The following is a 24,163-nucleotide window of genomic DNA, read 5'->3' as shown; positions in this document are numbered from 1 at the left end:
TTCTATTGAGACTGAAAGCATGCCGATAATCTTCTATGTATTGCCCAACACTAAAGATACAAGCACAAAGTCGTTGTTATGACGAACCTTTAAGAAGCAAGCTTGTTGCAATGTGAACTATGAGTCGCAATGCATCCACCTAGCGGTGGGTAATGTCCGCATAGTTATAACTTTTAGCAAGGGCGACGTGACTCCTTCCAAGTCTGCACAGCCACCACTGGTAGATAAACCCACCGTCAAGACTAAGGAGGGGATCGTAACTCGTCACAACCCACCAAGCCTCAATTCCAGCAACCCGCTAAGCCCAATGTGGAAGCCCATATACCTCAGTTCACCCACAGCCTCGCAAGGCTAATGCCCCACACTCAAAACCTAGGAGGCCAAAAAGAACCTATAAAAAAAGGTGCACAATCAAGTCACGATGGGTCCCAAAAATATTGTTGCAAGCGTAGGGCTACTATGAGGGTAATCCCTGGATTTGGCTACCTAAAGCCAAATCAATCCAAAATCCTGCTCAAACGCCACCCTCAAGCTTTGACCACACGAAATAATAGGTAGACACTCAAACCACAAGAGAACCAGGCCGCTAAGTCCATAAAACCTCCAAAGCCTAGCTCAATAAGGCTTGAACCAATCTATCGCCCAAAAAAGCAGCCCGCTACTGACTAGTCGCCCAAATCTAGCCCTAACGGTGTCCCTCAGACCTCACACACATCTAGTAGCCTCTCAACCGCAACTCCAACCCAACCTATCGAACATGAAGCCAAGCTACAACCTACGGAGCAAACCATGCTGTGACCATTAGCTGCTAAACTTCCCAACCACCCACCAGGCTTAGGCCCTCTTATGAGTGGCGATCGATTCTAACATTGTCCATAGATTTAGCTGAAAATATTGGAGACAACTTGGTTGCTTGCCTTTGATGCTTGGACACTAATTTCATGACATTGGCTAAAAGCTACGATCGACCAGACTTGAGTCTCTTAGAAGAACCTATAGTAATGAAGGTACGAACACTCCCTTGCTCTTGGGAGGAGTTGGATTCGTATACGTTGTTGGAGGGGTTTTTGTCGAAAGGTTGAATCCACCAAGGATCAGAGGTAGAAGGAAGTAGAGATAGGAGATGGAAGAGAAGAAAGAGAATAGACAAGAGGTAATCTCGTTTCTTGTGTATGGATCTTGCCATCTTTCCAAAAGATAAGTTGTCGTGCTAAGGCCTCCTGATAGGTAGCACAATCCTTTCTCTCATGCTGCAAATTGTCACACCATATACATCTTTTTCTTGGCTTAGGGGCCATTGCTCGTCCCCTTTCCTCTTGTACTTTTTCATCCAATTTTTCAATCTTCAATTGAAGATCCCACATCCCTTTGACCAATTCATCTAAGACATCTTCCCTAACAGAGAGAACAATAGCACGTACAGCCATAGGGTTAGCCACAGAAGTAGGTGGCTTATTGGATACATCAACTGTCTTGCCCGTAACAATGGGCAAGCTAGAGACATGCAATCTTTCTCTTCTTCTATGCTTCTTCACAAGTGCAATAACAGCTTCCTTGACATGTCTCCACTCTATTTTCAAACATGTCTCTAAAGTTTAATCCTCCAGTAAATCATCAAGCTTCTCTTGAAGCTCAGGATTAGCTGCCTGTAGAAACAATTCAATTTTCTAGCTTGCAAGAGCATGTTGTTTTGCAAGATCCAACTGTTCAAATCGACTTTTAAATTCTCTTAAGAATTTTGTAGCCACAAGACCCTTATTGGATTGTAAAACCCACTCTTGAAAAGTCTTGCATGTAATCAAACTAGTATCTTCAATGTAAAATTCTTCCATGAGTGTCTTTTTTAAGGCTATCCAGTCAGCATCCTACATGTATAATTCAATAATCCGTGCTTTTGGTTCATGTACAGTAATACGTATAAAATACCGGCTCCATGCAGGTTGAGCCATCCCAAAGAATTCCATCTTCTGAGCATGGGTATGTACATATGCAGATACATTCCTGCCATTGAATAACTTCACCTCACGCTTAACTACTTGCAAAGCATTCATCACAATACTTTCTATTTGAGCAGAAGCTTGCATCACCTGTTGTTGTTGTTGTACCTGCATAAGCATATTCATATTTTGCACCAACTGTTGCAAAACATCACTAGAGATTGTGTTTGAAGATTCTCCCATCTTGTGTTTCCTTCTTCTGATGACCTTTCACATCGGGTTCACCAATGTCGGAGGGGTTTTTGTCGAAAGGTCAAATCCACCAGGGATTAGAGATAGAAGGAAGTAGAGATAGGAGATGGAAGAGAAGAAAGAGAATAGATAGCAAGTAAATACGACAAAGACAAAGCATAATGAAGTGAATCAATATGTATTGAAAGAACCTCGAATCTTTGCACCACTCATAAGCAATCTCCAGGCATTAGATCTCCTGGAGCTTCTTCGTAGAACAAAACGTGCATCAAAATTACAACTTCTTCTCTACTACTCGGAACCCAAAACTGATGTCTCCGTTGGCTTCGAAAGGGGGGTAAAACTCTAGGACACCTACTCATGGATCTCCCAGAGGAAAAAGGAGGAGGATGACATAAGCCTCACCGTGTGTAGGCCCATTGAGCAGTAGTTCAGGCACGACGAGCCGGAACCTTTAAGACCAATCTAAAATGAAGGGCGGAACTCAAGCACCCAGGTGCTAGAATTTGTGTAGTGCAAGAAGGCAAGGGCAAAGCCCCAATTACCCCCATTCCCACTCTCTTGACACTCACCATCACCATCACCACCGCCATCTCCACTCCCAGCTCCACGACCCAGGTCGATGCCAATAACCTAATGGCTTGGGTCCAATACTTTGTGAATAAAGAAATGGGCCAAGGAGCAGGAGAAGGAACCCCCCTTGTGGGAACCAAAAGGCCAACTGCAGTAGATGCTGAGTCGAGGCAAGACCTGCAGAGGCAAAAGGTGGCAAGCTCCACAACCTCTGCCCCCCACAACAGAGAGGCCACATGAAGACTACGACAAGTACATCAAGGAGCTCCTAAGGAAAGTCAATGAACTGAAAGAGCAGCTACAAGCTAAGGAAGAGATAGAATGGAATGGCAGGTGTGCTTGAACGAAGAAATTGAGGCCACACAATGCCTATGGTGTCACAATGAAGAGATTGTGGCACACTATGAGTATCTACAAGCTGAAATGGAGAAAATCACTAAAGCCATAGAAGAGCTGGAGAAGCTGAGGGAGGAATGAGCTCACAGGTATGAAAGAGAGGCGAAAAAACTAACACGAGAGGCTGCCACAACACAAGTTAAGGATAGAGATGGAAGACCAAGAACACAGACGAACAGTGCTAGCCTAGAGATAGGGAGAGAACCACACAGATATGAGCAAGAGGGCAGAAGAATGGGCTGATCAGAATGAAAAAATAGTTAAAGCCTTGGCATGCTGACTCGTTCAAGTAGGAAAAGAAAAGATACTTGCTGAAAGTAGAGCAGAGACCGCCCAAGTGAGCTTCCAGACCCAACAACGTGTCTTCTTAGGTACCCTATTGGACATCACCCAAATAGAAGATGGAGAGTCCATAGAGGCAATAAAAAGGAAACTGGGAATGGCTCACAGAGCACTGAAAGAAGGACTATAGATGCTGCCACAACCTAGCGAGGTTGGCCCAAACCTGCACAATAAAATAACTGCACCAGTAAGTCAACCTCATAAAGATACCATAATCCAATGTGGCCTTAAGGTATTGCAATGTATATCTCACACTATCCAAATGAGGCTTACAAGGAACCTACATAAACTCACTCTCCCAGCTAGCTATGTAGTTATAATCTAGCCTGGTGGATACATGCATGTGCACACACACACAACCCATGCACTAGAACCCTTGCATGTGCGCACACGCAAAGTGCACAAATGTACATGCACACAACACACTTGCATATAGATACATCTATGCACACACGTGCACACCATACACCACACACACTATGTGCACATCACCCGTGTGCACATAAACTCATGCAACCCCCACACACACTAGACACACTTGTGCATGTAGACACATTTAGACTCACATAGACACACGCCACATGCACATATGCACACACACACAACCCATGCACTAGAACCCTTGCATGTGCGCACACACAAAGTGCACAAATGTATAGGCACACAACACACTTGCATATAGATACATCTATGCACACATGTGCACACCATACACCACATTCTATGTGCACATCACCCGTGTGCACATAAACTCATGCACCCCCACACACACTAGACACACTTGTGCACATAGACACATTTAGACTCACATAGTCACATGCCACACGCACATATGCACACCAACTCACAATGCATCCCATTAACACCCATACACATGCTCCACACTACACACATAGACATAAGACTCATGTCACACACACACAGACACACACATAAACCCACAAGACATACATAGGAGCACGTGGCATACATGAGGCACACATACCACACCTTATATCATACATATACACACTCCTTACACACATTCGCTACACACATACTCTACAATACCACACACATATAGATGCACGTACCATACATACCTATGAAGAACACATCGCACACACATAGACCCCTTACACACATACATCTCATACCCCACCCACACATATACCTTGGTAAACATATACGCATACACACACATCTCACCCATACACACATAGACTTAGCATTACACACACATATGCACATATATATAGGCATGCACATAGATACACATAGTTGCACACATAGTGATACACACCCTAGGCACACACACATTACTATATACACACTACCCCACTCACACACGCACACACACAAACTCTCTCTCTCTCTCTCTCTCTCTCTCTCTCTCTCTCTCTCTCTCTCTCTCTCTCTCTCTCTCTCTCTCTCTCTCTCTCTCTCTCTCTCTCTCTCTCTCTCTCCACAAACATCACGTATACATACACTACATGCATATAGACACATGCACCACCTACGTGCACGCACAATCACATAGCCTACATAAGTGCACACACATCGCAACATGTACTGCACAACCTAGCTACACACATAGAAGCTACATACACAAGTACATCCACACCTCTCTAGTGCATACACATAAACCCACTCCCCACATTTACTCCACATATAGATACACATACATGCCACAAACACCTTCTCATACACATTGATACACCACACACCCTACGAGATACATACACCACACACACCTTACACTCGCATAGTGTTAACACGCCGTGACACACTAGACACCCTAGATACACACTCACACATAACTACCTCATGCATGTAGCACCATCCATACATACACACAACATAGACACATACATGTTCACATTGCATCTCGCATCTACACACACAAATAAGTCTAGGGAATATAGCCTAACTCCAACCACGACACGCATAAATAACTTTGTGCTGGTGAACTTAAGGAAGCCCAAGAGCTACAAAATGCAAATAGCTACCACAATCACTACAATCATTGTTGAATTATAATTAGCTTATTAAAATGCTGCAAGTTTCACAAGTATTTTATAAGAATAGGAAGCTTGCTTGTGCACTATGCAATTGCACATAACTAAAATCATGGGAAGGTGGAGACATTGCTTTTGATGGTCAACAATTGTTTTGCGAAACCATAACAAGCTATTACAACACCTTTGTGGCTGATCAATTAAAGAAGGAGTCATTCTTTTGGGGTGTTATTCTTGATCACAACTTTACACAATTGAAGGAAATGCTTACTTCAGCCCCCATCCTCATATGCCTTGATTTCTTCGAGGAGTTTGCCATTCAGTGTGATGCCAGTGGTGGATGGTTTATTGTATTGTTGCAAGAGCATGGTGTAATTGCTTTTGAGAGATATAATCTTGATGACAAGGAGATGCAAATGAATGTTTATGACCAGGAGATGTTGACCATCCTCCACGTTGTCAAGAAATGGTAGCATTAACTATATCACAACCGTTTTTTAGTGAAGAGCAACCATCGAGTCCTGACTTGGTCTACTTCGACTCCTAAGCATAGGAGATGGGTGTAACCTTGCAAAACTATGATTTTGACATATCTCATACTCGGAGCAAAGATAATATCGTGGCAGTTGTTTCACTTTCACGGATGTGGGCATGCATAGTATCTTCCACTTTAGAGTTGCATAGTGATTGGATTGAGGAACTTCAAGAAGCTTATTTGGTGGGTGAGGACTTTAGCCACATATTTCAGAAATTACAGCATGGGGTAATGGATGAAAACTCCCAATGTCAGCTCAAACATAGCCTTATTTGATCCCATAGCAAGATTGTCATTCCCCACACTTCTCCCTTCACATAGAAGATCCTGGAAGAGATGCATTTTTTCTCTATTTTTGATCACTTGGGTGTTTTCAAAACATACAATAGGATTGCCAAGAGCTTTCACTAGAAAGGCTTATGGAGGGATGTCAAGGATTTTGTGATCAAATGTGTTCCATGCTAGGCAAAACAAGGACAATATGCTTAGATCCATCAGCCTCTTGTAGCCCCTACCTATTCTTGAAGGGAAATTGATATATATTACCATAGAGTTTATTACTGGCCTCCCCATTACCAAGAAAGGATGGAACAATATATAGGTGGTAGTTGATTGCCTCACCAAGGCTACTCACTTTATCCCTATTAAGACCCAATATGCCGCCTCTCAAGTGGCAACTCAATTTATAGAGTATGTATACAAGTTTACATGGATTACGGCAAGTCGTAATGCATGATTGGGATGCCAAAGTTTATGAGCAACTTTTGGCAAACAATTTTCACATCTATGGGCATCCACCACTACATACCACCCATAGACTAACGGGCCAAATAGAAAGGGTAAATAAATGGCTTCAGGAGTACCTACGATACTTCTGCCATGATGTACAACAATGTTGGGATATATGGCTCCACTTGGCTGAATTTGTATATAACAATTCCACCCACTCTAGCATAGGGGTTTCTCCTTTTGAGGCATTATATGGGTATAAGGTTCCCCTCCCCACAGTCTTCTTCAATTATAAGATCAACCTTGAGAGTAAAGTCAAGTTGGATGGCATGCAAGCCTTGCTTCAAGAATGAAAAGTGAATTTTGAAAAGGCACAACTATTATGAAGCTTTATGCCAATGAGAAAAGAAGGCATTTGGAATTCCAAGAGGGAGAGCTTGTCCTCTTGAAAGTGCCAAGTCTCATTACTCCACTCTCAAGAAGGTAGCAGTAACAAGCTGGCCCACAGTTTCTATGGCCCCTACTAAATCCTCAAGAGAGTTGGTGACTTGGCTTACCGACTAGAGCTTCCCCCTACCACCAAGATTCACAATGTGTTTCATGTCAACCATCTGAAGCCCTTCATTGTGGCACCTCAATGGACTATGTGGAAGAGCTTCCCCCTATAGACGAAGAACATATCATTCAATACATCTCTTAGGCAATCATTGGGTAGCAAGATAAACACTTGAGATCTTGATCCATCAAGGAATACCTCATCAAATGGCAAGGCCTACCCCTGGAAGAAGCCTCCTGGTGCCTAGCCACTATTGTGAATGAATTTCCTCGCCTCCAAGAGGCCCAACGGGTTGAAGACTAGCAAGTTATTTTCCCTTTTGACCACACACACTACTTGCAGAATGCACACTATTTTAGAACAGTTTTGTAATTGCCTAAATTATAGCCATGTGCTTCATATGTGGCCTGAAAGTAGGCGTCATAAGCTCCATTTCATCATGCAGCATGCTCCATTTGGAGCAACCCATCAAAAGTTATGGCAGATTCACCCAAGTAGGCCTATAGTAGATAGCATGTTGTCCATAGTCTTCACCCACCCCTTTTCATTGTAATGTGGATCAAAGTAGTACTATGCACCCCAGTCCTTAGCCCCTCTATCAAGTTCCTCTAGTTTTCTTTTTTTTTTAAAAGGGAAAAAACTCTCAGGTGAGGATGGAATGTAATGAGTGGGATACACGAGGACCAAGGGTTAAACACCCAGCCACACTGACTAGGGTATATAAGGTGTAAAAAACCCAGTTTAGGGCATCCAGATATTATCAAGAACTGACTCTTCACCTTCATCTTGATCTTCCATGCTTCCTCTCTCTTTCTTCCCTCTTTCTTGTCTTTCTCTCTCCTCTTCTAGTCTTTCTTCTTCTTCTTCTTCTTCTTCTTCTTCTTCTTCCTCCTCCTCTCTTTCTCTCTCTTTAGCTCATTCTCCTCTCTTCTCTCAGCTTCATTCATTACACAAGAAGGGCTATTTTATGTGGAAAAGCAAGAATAAAGGAAAGAAATAAAGTGATGAAAATAGCAAGAAAAAAGAGAAACAAAAGGCAAACATAAAGGAGGTTAACACCATAAGTGGTGATGATAGTGATGTGATGTATGTCTTTACACTTGGGAAAGGTTCTTGGTTGCTATTATTGATGACGGCATGTCAAGATTAGATTTTTGATTGAGGAGCATCCTTTCGTGTTACTCCTCATAGCACGTGGTTTTCTTTATATGATGGTAAAAGAAAGGGATATGTCCGTTTAGGGAATAATTTTGATTGCAATGTTGTTGGGTGAGAGATGTACACTTTCACTAACTAGTGGTTTTTCTTTTGTACTTAAGAATGTACTTCATATACTAGACTAGAATAAAAATTTAATGAGTACTAGATAATTAGATGATTGTGGTTACCTTGTGATCTTTGGTAATCATGATTAGAATACATGGAAAGGATCCCTTGTAGTTGCTAAAGGGCCAAATTATATACCTTATAGGTGCAAATGTAGTATCAAACATGCTACTTTGTGCCCCAGGCATCAAGCCAATGCTACCATACATAGGGTTTGGGGATTATATGTGTGGCAATGATGCATTCCAAAAATTCTTGGCCTATACAAAAAGTTAGTCACAAAAGAAGTTAAAATGCATAAGTACTAATAATGGTGGAGAGTGTCGCTCTTGTGCATTTTAGAACTATTTTATAAGCATAACATCAAAAGAAACTTAACCTCTCTTAAAAACTCAAGTCAAAATGGCATGGTTGAAAAGATGAATAGAAACATTCAAGAAAGGGTTTGAAGTATACTATTAATACAGGCTTAGCTTATGGTTTTTGGGTTGAAGATGTTAAGAAAATTATTTATTTCATTAATTACTTAGCCAACAAGCCATTGGATGGCAAAATTTCAATAGAGTTTGTCAAAATCAAAAGTGGTCTAATAAGCACAACATGTAGGGGTGATGTTATCTCATGTCCCCTCTTGAACTATGTTGAAACATATGGCTTCTCAACATTACTTATCTCATCTCAAAATACAAAAGGATATACTTTACTTAATGTTGCCTATGTAGTAAAATATTTATAAGAAAATGCATAAATAATACTTGATAAGACATGCATCTTCTCTTAGCATCTAGTTGAGCAACATGCATAGTATGGATGGGGTTGATGCACAATGTGGATGGGAAGGATGCAAAAATATTGAAGCATAATAAATCTTGGAGCTCCAATTTAGTCCAATCATTAGGTATCCAATTAGCATGTGAGCAAGACACCTTGCACTCACAATCAAAATAGTACATACTAACATTAAAAATAATCATAGTATATAGCCTCTATATATAAAGGAGAACCCATATTAGTAAAATCATCAATTGGTAATCTTTCTCTAAGATTTATATGAATCTTGTCATTTATAGATATTGGATATAGCATAACTTACAATTCAATTGGTTAGGCTAAAATAAGATAATAATGGAAAGTAAAAGTGAACATTTAACAAATAAAGGGTATAAAAAACCTAACAAAATGTATTAAGTACTTTCATTTAATTACATTTTTACTCCCATATGTAATAAAAAATAGATGTATATAATCAATTTGGTGATGGACAAATGGAAAGTTTACGTGGAGTAAGCAAAAAAAGAAATACAACACTTATTTGACAGTTTGAAATGATTTCATATTAAAGAGGGAATGAGAAGGTATAGTACTTTTTATAAAACTTCATTGTACACAATACCAATGGTGGAATTTACTGTATTCTCTTTCTCATCAATCAAACTTGTAATTTGTGCGGTGGCATTACTTTAGAGAATACAACCCCAAACATGATGTTATTTGTCTTTGAGATTCATTAATTGTTTGTGCAAATGCCAAACTAATAGGAAAGTGTGTGTGTTTCATAGAAAAAGAAAGTTGAATGTAGTTGGGATGAAAGTGATTATTTGAATAAATAATATACCCTAACATGGTTCATGTTATTATCTATAACTCAATGATCTTCCTATTAAATGCATAAACCATTAGAAGAATTCAAATTCCTAAGTGACATTATTGGAGCATTTATCTTTAATGGCAAGATGTGAGAATTGATGCTTCCACTCAAGTCAAGGGAGTTAAAATTTTTCATAGAGTAGAGGAAGGAGTTTTGCTCAATCTCATCAATGGAATCAACCTTACTAGGCGCTCCGCGCCTAGCCTCGGCCCGGCGCTTCGCGCCAAAATGTGAAGCACAAATGTTTTAATTTCTTCACACATTCTTCCACTTAGTAATGAATCAAATAGTCTTGCAATCTTTAAACTTCATTATAAAATCTACCAATTCAATATAATAACATTGATTATCTCAACCATAATAATTGGAAAAGATAACTGAAGCAAAAATGATTTTTAAATATCATTGAAAGAATTCCAACTGTAACAATAGGTAAATGGAAAAGAAAGTATATAATGTTTTCAAAAAGATAGTCGTATTGTCGAAAATCAACTATCGAAAAGAAAGCTTTCTCTTCTTAGATGAATTATCAACAGTGGATCTAGAATGGGGAACATGTGTGGGCGAAGCTGTGACACACCCTGCCCCAAATTGTGCTGCAACATCTAAAAACGAAAAAAAAAAGACTTTAGAAATAACAATATTAAATTTATAAAGCAAAACATTAATGAAAATGGTGAGTAAGAATTACCTGGGGACGTGATATGATTGGCTCTAACATTAGTAGAGTAGTTGGTGAAATTTGGATGAAACTGATGCAAAGTTACAAAACATGATAAATCTTGAAACTCCCATTTACTCCAGTCATTCGGTATGTGTCTAGTGTGGGACCGAGATATGAAGTACTCAACATCTGTTTGTCCAACATAGTAGCATTGGATCCATCTAAAATATAAAATTTCTACATACAAAGGAGTGTTTCCATTAGTAAATCCATCATTGGGTAATCTTCCGATTACCCTAGCCAAGTTCTATGGATAATATCATCCGTAGCAATAGTTCGCAATGCTTCTTGAAGTCTCATTTGATAAGGAGAGGCACGATAATATTCGAACATTGTTTGGGCCATCTATTAATAAAATTTAGAAAACATAAAAATTAGTAATATTGATCAAATTTTTAAAAAGGAAAAAAATGAGTTTACAATATTGAAATTAGAAGACCAATTTAGAAGAGAAAAAGAGTTTGTAATGCATATTTTATAAATATTGTATAAAAGAACTTTATACATGATAATTTCTCAAAACTTATTTTTGTATAAATGCAAATAAAATTTCATAGAAAATAAGTCAAACATGGTTTTATTCAAGGAATATAATATTTCAAAAGAGCATGAAAGATTAAAACATTTCATTTTTTGTTAAAGGAAAAAAGTTGAACTTACTTTTCTTTGAAGACCTTAATACTTAAAAAGAACAGGAGACAATAAAATAGTTCATTTCTTGATAATATATAATTAAAAAAGAATAAATAAACTTTGATGATATTGCACCAAAAATATTATGCAAATATAATATGAGAAAAAAAACATTACAGTTATGATAGAAAGTTCAAATAACTTTTTATGGTAGAAATAATTGAACAAAGAAGAAAAAAAGGCTTTGATTGTATTGAAATAAAAATATTATGCAAATATAATATGGGAGAACAAAGATTACACTTTTGAAAAAATAGAGGTTATAATACTTTATGTAAAACTTCTTTATATACAATATTGATGGCACCATTTACCATGTCCTGTTTCTCATCAATCAAGACTTTCAATCTATCCGGAGACTTTACTCTTGAGAAAGCAACATAGAGTTGACCATGAGTAAAGACTGGGGTTTTTAGATATATCCCCAAACATGATAATGTTTGGCCTTGAGATTTGTTGATTGTCGTTGCAAACGCCAAACGGATTGGGAATTGCAAGTGTTTCATTGAGAAAGGAAGTTCCAGTGTAGTTGGGATGAAAGTTATCCTCGGGATAAAAACTCTGTCACCAATATTGGTCCCTATAATTATCTCTGCATCAATGACCTTGTTATTGAAAGCCTTGCATACCAACCTGGTACCATTGCATAAACCTTTAAAAGGATTGAAGTTCATGAACAATATTATTGGAGCATTTACTTTGAGCGGCAAGATATGAGGAGGAATACCTCCACCGAGGTCAAGGGAATTTAGATATTCCACAGAATAGAGGAATGAGTTCTCCTCAATTCTATCCACAGAATCAGCATTGTAGCATTGTTTAACCTCTCCCGGCATCACCTGTAATGCATGATTGTTTATCATTTCCACATCATTGTTTCGAGGTGCAAGAATGGCACGTCCACTAAAGAACATTTTGTAATCAATTACACAATTCATTTCACAATAGACAAAATTGATCAAGTCTTGCATAGATCCTCCCTTTAACAACAATGCAGGTGGAATTTACAATATATTATTAGTATGTGTCAAATCTTTTCCATCTCCAATGTCTTGCAACCATGCAACAAACTGATCCTGATCTGATGCGACCCGCATATTCTGTGTAAGTTTCAAAACATTGAAATATTGCCACAAATTGGAACAACATATAGCAGCACCGACAATATCCTCACGGGTACCCTTTGGTACAACAGGTAATATTTGCCTAAAATCTCCACCTAGTAGAATAACTTTACCACCAAATGGCATATCACACTGCATAATATCCTTTAAAGTTCTATCCAGTGCCTCAAAGGTATTATGATGCAACATAGGAGCTTCATCCCACAAAATAAGACTTGCCTCTTTAAACAGTGCTGCAAGGTGACTTTGAACAGGTATATTGCATGTAGAATTATTATCTGCTTGCAATGGAATTTTGAACTTTGAATGGGCAGTATGACCATGTGGCAAAAGCAATGCAGCAATGCCAGAGGATGCTGTAGCTATGGCAATGCGACCTTGACTGCGAAGCTTTGCAAGCAAACATTTGTATAGGAATGTTTTTCCAGAACCGCCTGGGCCATCTAAGAAAATTGGTTTATCCAAACCACTATCAATAGCATTCATTATTACCATAAAACAATTTCTTTGTCCATCATTCAACATAGCTTGCATTGTTAAGAAGGTATTCTCTTGTTCTACCTTATCATATAGTTGTTCATCAAGGATCAAAGGATTTGTGTACTCTTGCATTGTCACCTCAAGCAATCCATGATACTCTGCCAAATTGCGTCCATGTTGATCTAAAAGTTTTTGAATATGCATCAACGCATGATTATTGGCCTCATCTTGCATATCAACATTTCGCCTATTTTGCAAGGCGAGTCGATGTTTTATATCCTCTATCTCAGCAGAACTAAGAACTCTTCCCATAGAGCCCCAGGTCGGACAGGCGAACAAAATACCAAGATGGATGCAAACAAATTTCTTAATTGAGCACTAGTTTGCATCAATGCAGCTTCACGCAAACACATTTGCCATTCATCATCTATTTCCAACAGTCCTTTTGCAATACAAGCCTCCTTAAAAGTTCAATATACCACATTATCAACCGTACGCAATGCCTCAAAGGATGTGTACCCCTTGCGTACAGTGAGTAGTAGGCGCAAATAGTATTTTTCTCCACACATAGGTGAAACAAAGTATATTCGACCACATGTGTTTCCTTGCTTTCTCTTTATCCACATTTTTTTGTGTGCGTTCCAAACCCAAAACATTGGAAAGTCTTGATAGAGAACTGTGTTAGCATCAGGGTGCAAACGATTGCATGTAAACCATTCTGTGAGAGTTGCTTTTTGAGCATTTTCATTTTGCACCACATCAAAAATGTTATCAAAGTCACAAAAGGAAACAATATTCTCTCTAGGCAAATGTATTTGCAATTGTTGAATATCGAGTTTCTCGTCATGAAGTTTGAATTAAAATATTCGCCAACATGCTTCAAAAGCTGAAATATATCGTGCATCTAAGTACCTCTCAATCTCATCAATATTTTGTGCATCAATATTTTATGTGTCAATATCATTGGATCTGGAACCATGCGTACTTGTAAACCAAATGGTTGCTCGATCATGGCCCTTATATACATATTTATACAAATATTTGATAGCTGCAATTGTTGAGCAAACCTCAACATTTATGTGAGCACTATACTTGGAACTCAAATAAGGATTGTAAGGCACTATCCATCGGTTATCCAAGAGGTTACCATTAGCATTATGAGTCCTTCCATCCTCTCGACGTCTGTATAAAGGATAACCAGTTTTATCAACTGTAGTTGTATGTATAAACTTTTTTGGATAATCCTTTATACACATTCCATCCACCATGCAAGCACTTTTTGGATTGAACTCACCACACGGACCATGTATGTTACATTTAGTAATAATTTGATACAAATCCGAAAACCTTTCCTTGTCAGGTAGCTCAGCACACACCAATCTATCATAATGACGTGCTTCTAGTGGCTTAAAGCGTGGTTCTAATTTCAAGAGCATATGTGAATGAGGCAAGCCTCTCTTTTGGAATTCTATGACGGACACATATCCAGCAACTTTACCAAACAACTCCTTTTCCACTATCGACTGCATCATGTCCTTATGTTTCAAATGGAAAACTCTAGCAGTTAAACCTGGTCGATCATGTGCAGTTTGACCAGGCAACAAAGCATCTGTAATTTCAGACCACTTTGGATTGCATGTCATGGTGATAAACAAATCAAGTTTGCCTTTGCTATGCACAATTGCCATAGCATCTTGATATAATTGGTATATGAATCTTGGTCCACCTGTAAAGCTAGATGGCAATACTATTCTCCTACCCACACCAATCCCAACGATATTAGTATCAACTGCATCTGAACCATTAACCATATTAGCCAATCCCTTATACATTTCAACTCACAATGTTGCTTGATTACGACGACACCAAGCCAATCTACATTGTTCAATGCTACAATAAGCATCGACAATGTATTGTTGTAGCAAGCGACCACCACGCAAAAGACATGCATTAGTATCATCTTGAATCTGAAGTCGAAAAGCGTAATACTGCATTTGAGTGACACAATCTTTATTTGCAAGATTATTGGCATTAATATGAGCATCCACAAATGCATATGGAACTTTAGTATGCCATCCACCCTCTCCATTTGGAAAAAGAAGAACATATAACAGTGGCATATATTCCTTGTGTAAGTTAGAAATATAAATCAAATGGCCTTGTCGTGTGCGAACTTGAATGCTACAATGATCAAGTGTATCATCATCACCTTGTCCAGGCATGATCGCAGCAACCTCGCTTGCAGTGGGAACTAAATATCGTCTAGAGGTGGATCAATTTTGAAAAATGGACATTCTTATTTCTACTGATGGATTGCATTGCAAGCTTGCGCCAACTGCTATAAAGGCTTGTGTGTGATCATGCATCATTTGTTGAAGCTCTTGTAGTAAACCTAGCAAAAGCCCAGGTAAAACCCCCATGCGATTCAATAACTCATGAACAGTGTCATAAATATAAAGTTGTGCAAACTTTGGTATTTGTTGTCCATCCTCACTTGGCAATAGGGAACTCATCCGGTGATATATTGATCCATGAACTCGAAAAGTATAACCATTTCCATTTTGAGGCAAAAGCTCATCAATTTTTGCACCCATTGAAACAAAAGCCAATGCGCTATTATAAGCACATATATTTTTTTTGAACTCTCTACTTTGTGGATGTGTGCCATCAAGCAAATTACATAAAGGTTGTGGTGGCTGTTGTAGAGGTGGTAAAATTACTTTCCCTTCTCTACAGCAATGCTTTCCAATCGAAGTTGTATGCATTGTTTTAGTTTCACCGTGCCACAACTTAGCCATGCAATGGTGACAAACCTTGCAAAGGGTACCGATTGCATGCAAATTTGGTTTTTGGAAGAGCAAAATTGTTACTGATGGATGAATATACAAATTAGGTGGCATGTCATGGAGAATTGAACAAAATCCACCATTTTGAGGTAGAAATATAGGAGCTTGAATACTGTACTGGTCATGTACCATCTTAGTACTTGCACCTGCATTTTGGAGAGCTTCATTCTCTTCTTGAATAATGTGAGGCAATTGAACATCTAAGGACAGTAATGTTGCACTAGGCATTTGAGCACTTATATCAATTGTATTTGTTGTAGTGCGATGCAATTGTTGTAATTGTGTTCTTGCTCTTGCCTTGTGTCTACGTTCAGCTCTAGTAGCATCAAGCATTTGCCTACAATTTCTTAATCCACCATCTGGATTATTTGTGTTTCCATTTCTTTGTCAAATTGTGCTACGTACCCCCACTCCGAAGGTTAGCAATTCATGGTTATCCAACATCTCAACATCTATATTGTGGATAGTTGCATTGTCTCCTTGACGAATAGGAGGTGATTGAACTTCCAACGGCAACAATGGTGCAACTGGCATTTGGACACTTGTAGCTTGGACGCCATTGTATCTATCTCTATCTATGGTAGCATGATGCAGTTGTTGTAATTATGTTCTAACTATTGCCATGTGCATACGTTCAGCTCTCGTAACATTGAGCATTTGCCTACGCACACTCAAGCCACCATTAGGATTGTATTATCGAGTTGTGGTAGACATATGAACTTGAAAGGATACCAAATCATGAGCAACATAGCGAGATGCAGCGCGAAATTGATTGGTTTGATATAGCTGATTTGGGATTTGAATATCCATATAGTTTCCATTTGCATGATGTTGTTCATACATATCTCTTGCATGGTCACGATCATGTAATTTAGTCCTAGCTCTTGCAACGTGCCTACGTTTATGTCTAGTAATTTTGAGCATTTCCCTACGTGCACATAATACGCGATCTCTAGGCACAGAATGTGTTGGAAGTACCATTGTCTAGAAAAACCTGAGATAAAAAGAAAAAGGTACTTTGATATTAGTATTTACAAATGCGAAGTTTTTTGAAACGTTATGATAGTCTATACTATGATAAAGATTATAATTTCACATAGGGAATAACGTAATCTCACATAGGCAAGAATATACATTGAAATAGCATATTACGTCATTGTTGTGAGGGATACATAAGTCCAAATCACATGAAATTTCTCAAACCCAGCAATAGAATGACATATCTATTGGAGGATTTGTCCAAGAAGTCTTGAAGGAATTAGATATGTTAAGAGAACTATGCACTGGATGAAACTCGTATGACGATTCACACCAAAGTTCTGGTAGAAGGAGATTGAAGCTCTTTGAAGTTTGATTAAACTCTTCATTTGCTTCTTAACTGTATCCAACCGATGCATGAGCTTTAGGGATACAACACAATTGTTGTTTCATTTGACATATTTGAGGGCACATCAAACAGACTTCATCCTTGCCATGCCTTAGATTTTACGGACATTCATCCGGGCGTTGAGAATGCACGAAACGATGTTTGGTACAGGAACATTGCTTCTTGCATCAGATGTTTTAGCACACTCCATATGGTCATCGTTATACAACGTATTTTTAAAGAGAGAGAGAGAGAGAGAGAGAGAGAGAGAGAGAGAGAGAGAGAGAGAGAGAGAGAGAGAGAGAGAGAGAGAGAGAGAGAGAGAGAGAGAGAGAGAGAGAGAGAGAACATTTTTAAAAAGTAAATGCATACTTTGATGACCTAGGCGTACTAAAATTTCTTCCTATCTCTTAGGGAAGACTTTAGCAAAGATATACCTCAAGATAAATTCGTTCTAAACACTATTTCAATATAAAATTTGAAGATTATAACATCACATAAGCAACAATATAATCTTACATGTGCAAGAATATAAATTGAAAGAGCATATTATGTCATTATCATGGGGGATACACAAGTCCAAATCACATGAAAAGTCTCAAACCCAACAATAGAATGACATATCTATTGGAGGATCCGACAAAAAGTTATTGAAATCCTTAGATATGCTAAGAGAATTATGCATTGGATGATGCTCTTGCGACGATTCAATAGGTTCAACATTGCAGAGAACCTATTGAGGCAAACTTTTAGAGATGTGACATGCACATCGAGGCAAATGCTCTCAGGTGCAAGCACGCTGCATTCTTTTGAGCCAGTAATTCACACTCCATCCTCTATATAATTATTGCTCTTAGCAAGGTCTTGCAACTTTTTTGCATGGTCTTCCAAAGCACACCCTGGCCAGTGCTTGCAAACCAACTCATAGATTTCTCCTATATAGCCCTTTATTTCATCTATCTCGTCTTGCAAAATTATCCCATCAGCCAAGCCTCCTTCATATTTTTCTGACAGGATTTTTTCGATCCTTTGAAGGCAATCACCAAAGTTTTGATAGAAGGAGTTCGAAGCTCTTTGAGGTTTGTTTAAACTCGATTTGCTTCTCAATTGCATCCAACCGATGCAGGAGCTTTAGGGATACAACGGAAGTGTTGTGTCCTTTGACATGTTTGAGGGCACGCCGTACTGACTTCCTCCTAGCCATGTCTTTGGCTTTATGCACATTCATTCGTGCATTGGGAGTACACAAAACAATGTCTGGTACATGGACATTGTTTCTTGCATCAGATGTTTCAACATGCTCCATATTGCCATGGTTACACAAAGTATTAAGAGATCACACACACACACACACACACACACACACACACACACACACACAGAGAACATTTTTAAAAAGTAATTGAATACTTTTATGACCTAGGCGCACCAAAGTATTACAATATTTATGCATACATGAGAGAGACACAATGAGACTATGTTGAGAAAATATTTGACACATCTTTTTCTCCACATCAAAGCATGAATATCCATACACACATGAGGGACATCATAAAAGCATTAAACTATTAAAGTATTCAAGCATTAATTAAAACTTAAATGAACAAAATATTAAGTTTTTTAAGTTCTAATAAACAATTTAATTACTTTATTCATCAACATTAACACATCTTTAACTCTATATTAAACCATGAATATCCACAGGTATTTGAGAAAGACAAAGTGTGTATCGATAAAGAAAAACATTTTACATGCAATAAATTACAATATTTAAATTTCAACTTTGTAACTTTTAGACAACACATAATAGACATTAATTAATAACACACATACACATATCAATACATAACATTACACAAACATAACAATATTATCACACATCCTCTCCATAACACACTTAACACACATTTATTTTTAAATGCATAATATACATTAATTATTAGCACATATATACATATGAATACATGCTATTAACACAAACATAATAATGTTATCGCACATTTATACTAAAACACATACACACATTAATTAATCAAACACTTAAAACACGTAATACACCTTAACAATGTAATGACACACATAACACATTAATTAATAACACGCATAAACACATTAAGAAATAATATTAACACACTTTCATATCAAAAGACATGACATGCATACATTAATAACATGCATAATACACATTATTTAATAACACACATTCATTTTTAAATGCATAATACACATTAATTATTAGCACATATATACATATGAATACATACTATTAACACAAACATAATAATGTTATCACACATTTATACTAAACACATACACACGTTAATTAATAACACACTTAAAACACGTAATATACCTTAACAATGTAATGACACACATAACACATTAATTAATAACACGCATAAACACATTAGAAATAATATTAACACACTTTCATATCAAAAGCCATGACATGCATACATTAATAACACGCATAATACACATTATTTAATAACACACATTCATTTTCAAATGCATAATACACATTAATTATTAGCACATATATACATATGAATACATACTATTAACACAAACATAATAATGTTATCACACATTTATACTAAAACACATAACACACATTAATTAATAACAGACTTAAAACATGTAATACACCTTAACAATGTAATGACACACATAACACATTAATTAATAACACGCATAAACACATTAAGAAATAATATTAATACACTTTCATATCAAAAGACATGACATGCATACCTTAAAAATTAAACATGCAATAAATTAAAATATTTAAATTTTAACTTTTATAACTTTTAGAGAGAGAGAGAGAGAGATGCCTACATGAATACTTAAATGAGACACATGATAACTTTATGAGAGAGAGAGAGAGAGAGAGAGAGAGAGAGAGAGAGAGAGAGAGAGAGAGAGAGAGAGAGAGAGAGAGAGAGAGAGAGAGAGAGATGCACCTGAGAAGTATTGACGATGACGAAAGAGTAGAGTTGATGATGAAAGCAAAAGTACAAAAACTGCATGGAAAAATGGAAATGATGTTAGAGAGTAATGTCAAATATATTTAAGTGCATCATAAACATTTGCAATGTAATAATGCACATTAATTATTAACATGCCTACACACATCCCCCTCTCTCATTCTTCACAATAGCATGCACACAACACACACGCACGCACTTGCACACGCGCGCGCGCGCGCGCACACACACACACACACACACACACACACACACACACACACACACACACACACACACACACACACGATATCCTTACATTAATAACTCCCGTGCTATAGAGTATAGAACCACCGTTTCATATACCCCCGTACATTAATAACTCCCACGCTATAACTCCCGTACATTAATAATTGATGCAATAACTCCCATGCTATAACTCCCGTACATTAATAACTCCCATGCTATAACTCCCGTACATTAATAATTGATGCAATAACTCCCGTACATTAATAACTGAAACGGTGTGCATGTACGGGAGTTATAGCATTAGTTGAAGAAAATATTTATGATGTCACAAACCAATATATATCGTATAAAAGCAGTATGAACCTAGCTACAGAGGCTTATAAGTTCTAGTGTGATCGCTACTCCGGAGTGGACAACTTGTTGAAACTATTTGGTTCGGTGGGAATCTTGTGTTCATCCTTGGGTAGAGCCGTGAAGCTCCTTATATAGGAGGGTCGAGGCTCGAGGAGGGCAGTGGGGGTAGGTCAAGGCTTTCAGTACCTGGAATGATCGAGGCGGGAGCAGGTCGAGGTTGGCGCAGGTCGAGGCGGTGCACAGGTCGAGGACGGTCAGGTGCTGTCATGGCACCCGCCCCCGCCATTATTCGTGGGGAGGCTGGGGGCTGCCATGTGGCATTCGCCCCCACCTCCCCCTTAACTAATAGTAAGGATACTATTGGCTCACCTCTTTTCCACCGCACTATTTAAGATGCAAGAATAATATAGTGACTAAATAAGACCTTGTGATAATTGATGCTATGCATATCTTGATAGACAAAACCAAGTCTTCCATTGAGCCCCCTCCAACACTATTGTAGGTGGAATTTTCAACACTTCATTATTATATAGTAAACATCTTCCATTCCCAATGTCTTTGTAATAATGTGATACGGTGATCCTCATCCATATTTACCCGTATTTTCTATATCAATTACCTTGTAGTAGTGCACTTTGTAGTAATGATTTGAATAGGTATATTGTAAGAGGATTACTTTACTTATAAGGGGCATTTTGAATTTAAAGTGGGCTATATAACCATGTGGCAGAAGCAATATAATGATGCTAGAGGATGTTGTGGATGCAACAATGCAACCTTGACTATGAAGCTTTGCATTTTAACATTTATAGATAAATATTTTCCTTAAACCAATTGGGCTAGCCAAAAATTTGATTCACTTGAACCAATATCAATAATATACATTAACTACTAGAAAAGTATCCTTCTATCCATCATTGAGCATAGCTTCCATAGCTAAGAAAAATCTCTCTTGTTCTTTTTTGTCATAAACTTGTCATAAACTTGTTCTTCATAGCTAAGAAAAATCTCTCTTGTTCTTTTTTGTCATAAACTTGTTCGTCATAGAGCATATCTTCCATAGTTAAGAAAGTCTTCTTGTTCTTTCTTGTCATAAACTTGTTTATCTTAGAGGAAAGGGTTTACGTCAAGATGCACTATTACCTCAGACAATCCATGAGAGCAAGTTAAAGCATGACCATGTTGACACAAAAGGACTTGTAGATATATCAAAGCTTCATTAATGGCTTTACCTCATAGACAAACATTAAGCAATCAATGTGGAATACTTTGTTAGCGGCCCTAAAAACTCTTTTCAAAGTAGAGCAGGTCTTGTTGGTGAAAAAAATAGAAAAATAAAAACAGACAAAGTTCTCCATTACATGCCTATTTGGATCAATGTAGCTTCATGCAAGCACATGTGTTGTTCTTTATCATTTGTTGTCAACATCATGTTTGCTATGAAAGTTGCCTCCTTAAAAGTGGAATATATCACATTATTAACTATATACAATGCCTCAAAGTGTACCCTTGAATACTACAAGAATGCAACCAATATTCTACCTGATATATACACACAACACAAATAAATTTTCCCACATGTATTTCCCTACTTTCTCTTTCTCTATACTTTTCTTTATACATTCCAAACCCCATATATTAGAAAATCCTGATATGGAAGTGTATTAGCCTCATGATATAGATGATTACAAGTAAATCCTTATGTGAGAATCATTCTTCTAGTATTTTCATTTTGGAACATGTTGTGAATGTTAAAGTCACTAATGTAGAAAGACTAACAATAATTTTACCAAAATTAAATAGGACACAAAGAAATTCACATAAACACAAGGAAATGGGGAGAGGAAGAGATAAGAGAGATCATGACACAAAATTGGTGAGAGGAAGCAATGAGAGAGAGAGAGAGAGAGAGAGAGAGAGAGAGAGAAGTTTTTATGGGTACTCAATTACCCTTATTCTTCATTGTCTTCACTAATATATAACTTTACAATGTCCACTAGTACAAGATAGGATTTGGCCCATTAGCCTTTACCCCGACAACCTCCAACTTAAAGGCCAATATGCCTTTGTGCAAACTCTTCCTAAGAAGATATGCAAGGATATTACCTATGTGGACCTTTGACAAGCTCAATCCATTTTCCTCAACCACCTCCTTGATGAAGTGATACTTCACCTCAATGTGCTTTTTTCTTTGCATGAAAGATAGGATTTTGTACCAACACAATGGTACTATGACTACCACAATGCAAAATGGGCACCTCTCCTGCAATAAATCTCCTGCTAGAGGACTAAGCCATATAGCTTCCTTGCATGCCTTAGTGGTTGCAATATATTTTGTCTTAGTAGTAGATAAAGCCATACATGGCTATATTTGAGAGATGCATGTGAATATATCTCCTATGAATGTGAATATAGAACCTATCATAGACTTTCTAGAGTCCACATCTCCTATGAATTTAGCATCGACATAGCCAAGGATAGATGCATCCTTCCTAAGAAAGCATATGAACATAGCTCTGTAGTGTCAAGTATCTCATGATACTCTTCACTACTTTCCAATGTTGCTTTGCTAGGGTTTGCATAAATCTACTCACCATTCCCACTACATGGGGATGTGTAATGAACACAACATACATCAAGTTGCGAACAGCCCGATGCATATGATAGCTTGGCCATTTCAACCTTTTGATTGTTCAACTTAGAGCTATCTTAGAGCTATCCTCTTGGCTAAGTTTCAAAGATGGAGATTATGAAACACCTTTTCATATTAAAATGCTCAAGTACCTTCCCAATGCACTCATTTTGAGAAAGATAGAGAAGCTTTCTTACCTCTATCCCTCATAATCCTCATAATAAGAATATGACTTGGATTCCCCAAGTCCTTCATATGAAAGGTTTCATGCAACCTTTTATTCAATGCATCCACATCCATGAGTGACTCCTCATCATTGAGCATGTCATCCACACACATTATCTCATAAGGCTACCATCCAAAGCCATTCATGTGTATAAGTAGTAATAGGTTGCACTCCTAGTGTATCCTTGAGACCTCATGAAGGCATCGACCTTA

At 37.8% G+C, this 24,163-nt stretch overlaps 2 protein-coding genes across 2 annotated transcripts; both read right to left on the bottom strand.

Annotated features, from left to right (window-relative positions):
* Nucleotides 1–12,712: 12,712 nt before the first annotated feature.
* Nucleotides 12,713–13,624, bottom strand: LOC148041688 (uncharacterized). The gene has a single exon (XM_087695577.1). It carries the CDS (start codon nt 13,622–13,624, stop codon nt 12,713–12,715), a length of 912 nt encoding a protein of 303 aa, XP_087551703.1.
* Nucleotides 13,625–14,259: 635 nt separating this feature from the next.
* On the bottom strand, nt 14,260–15,123 carry LOC148041687 (uncharacterized). Its single transcript, XM_087695452.1, has one exon. It carries the CDS (start codon nt 15,121–15,123, stop codon nt 14,260–14,262), a length of 864 nt encoding a protein of 287 aa, XP_087551578.1.
* Between the last annotated feature and the right edge of the window lie 9,040 nt (nt 15,124–24,163).

Source organism: Lygodium microphyllum, chromosome 1, assembly GCF_053477565.2.
Source record: "Lygodium microphyllum isolate KBCC chromosome 1, Lygodium_microphyllum_v1.1.10, whole genome shotgun sequence".
Taxonomy (NCBI): domain Eukaryota; kingdom Viridiplantae; phylum Streptophyta; class Polypodiopsida; order Schizaeales; family Lygodiaceae; genus Lygodium; species Lygodium microphyllum.
Note: the sequence above shows the minus strand (reverse complement) of the source record. Positions and strands in the feature narration are given on the sequence as shown.

What these genes read in the sequence shown, in the direction of transcription:
- LOC148041687 (XM_087695452.1), bottom strand. Translation starts at nt 15,123, where the DNA reads ATGGTTAATGGTTCAGATGCAGTTGATACTAATATCGTTGGGATTGGT.
- LOC148041688 (XM_087695577.1), bottom strand. Translation starts at nt 13,624, where the DNA reads ATGGGAAGAGTTCTTAGTTCTGCTGAGATAGAGGATATAAAACATCGA.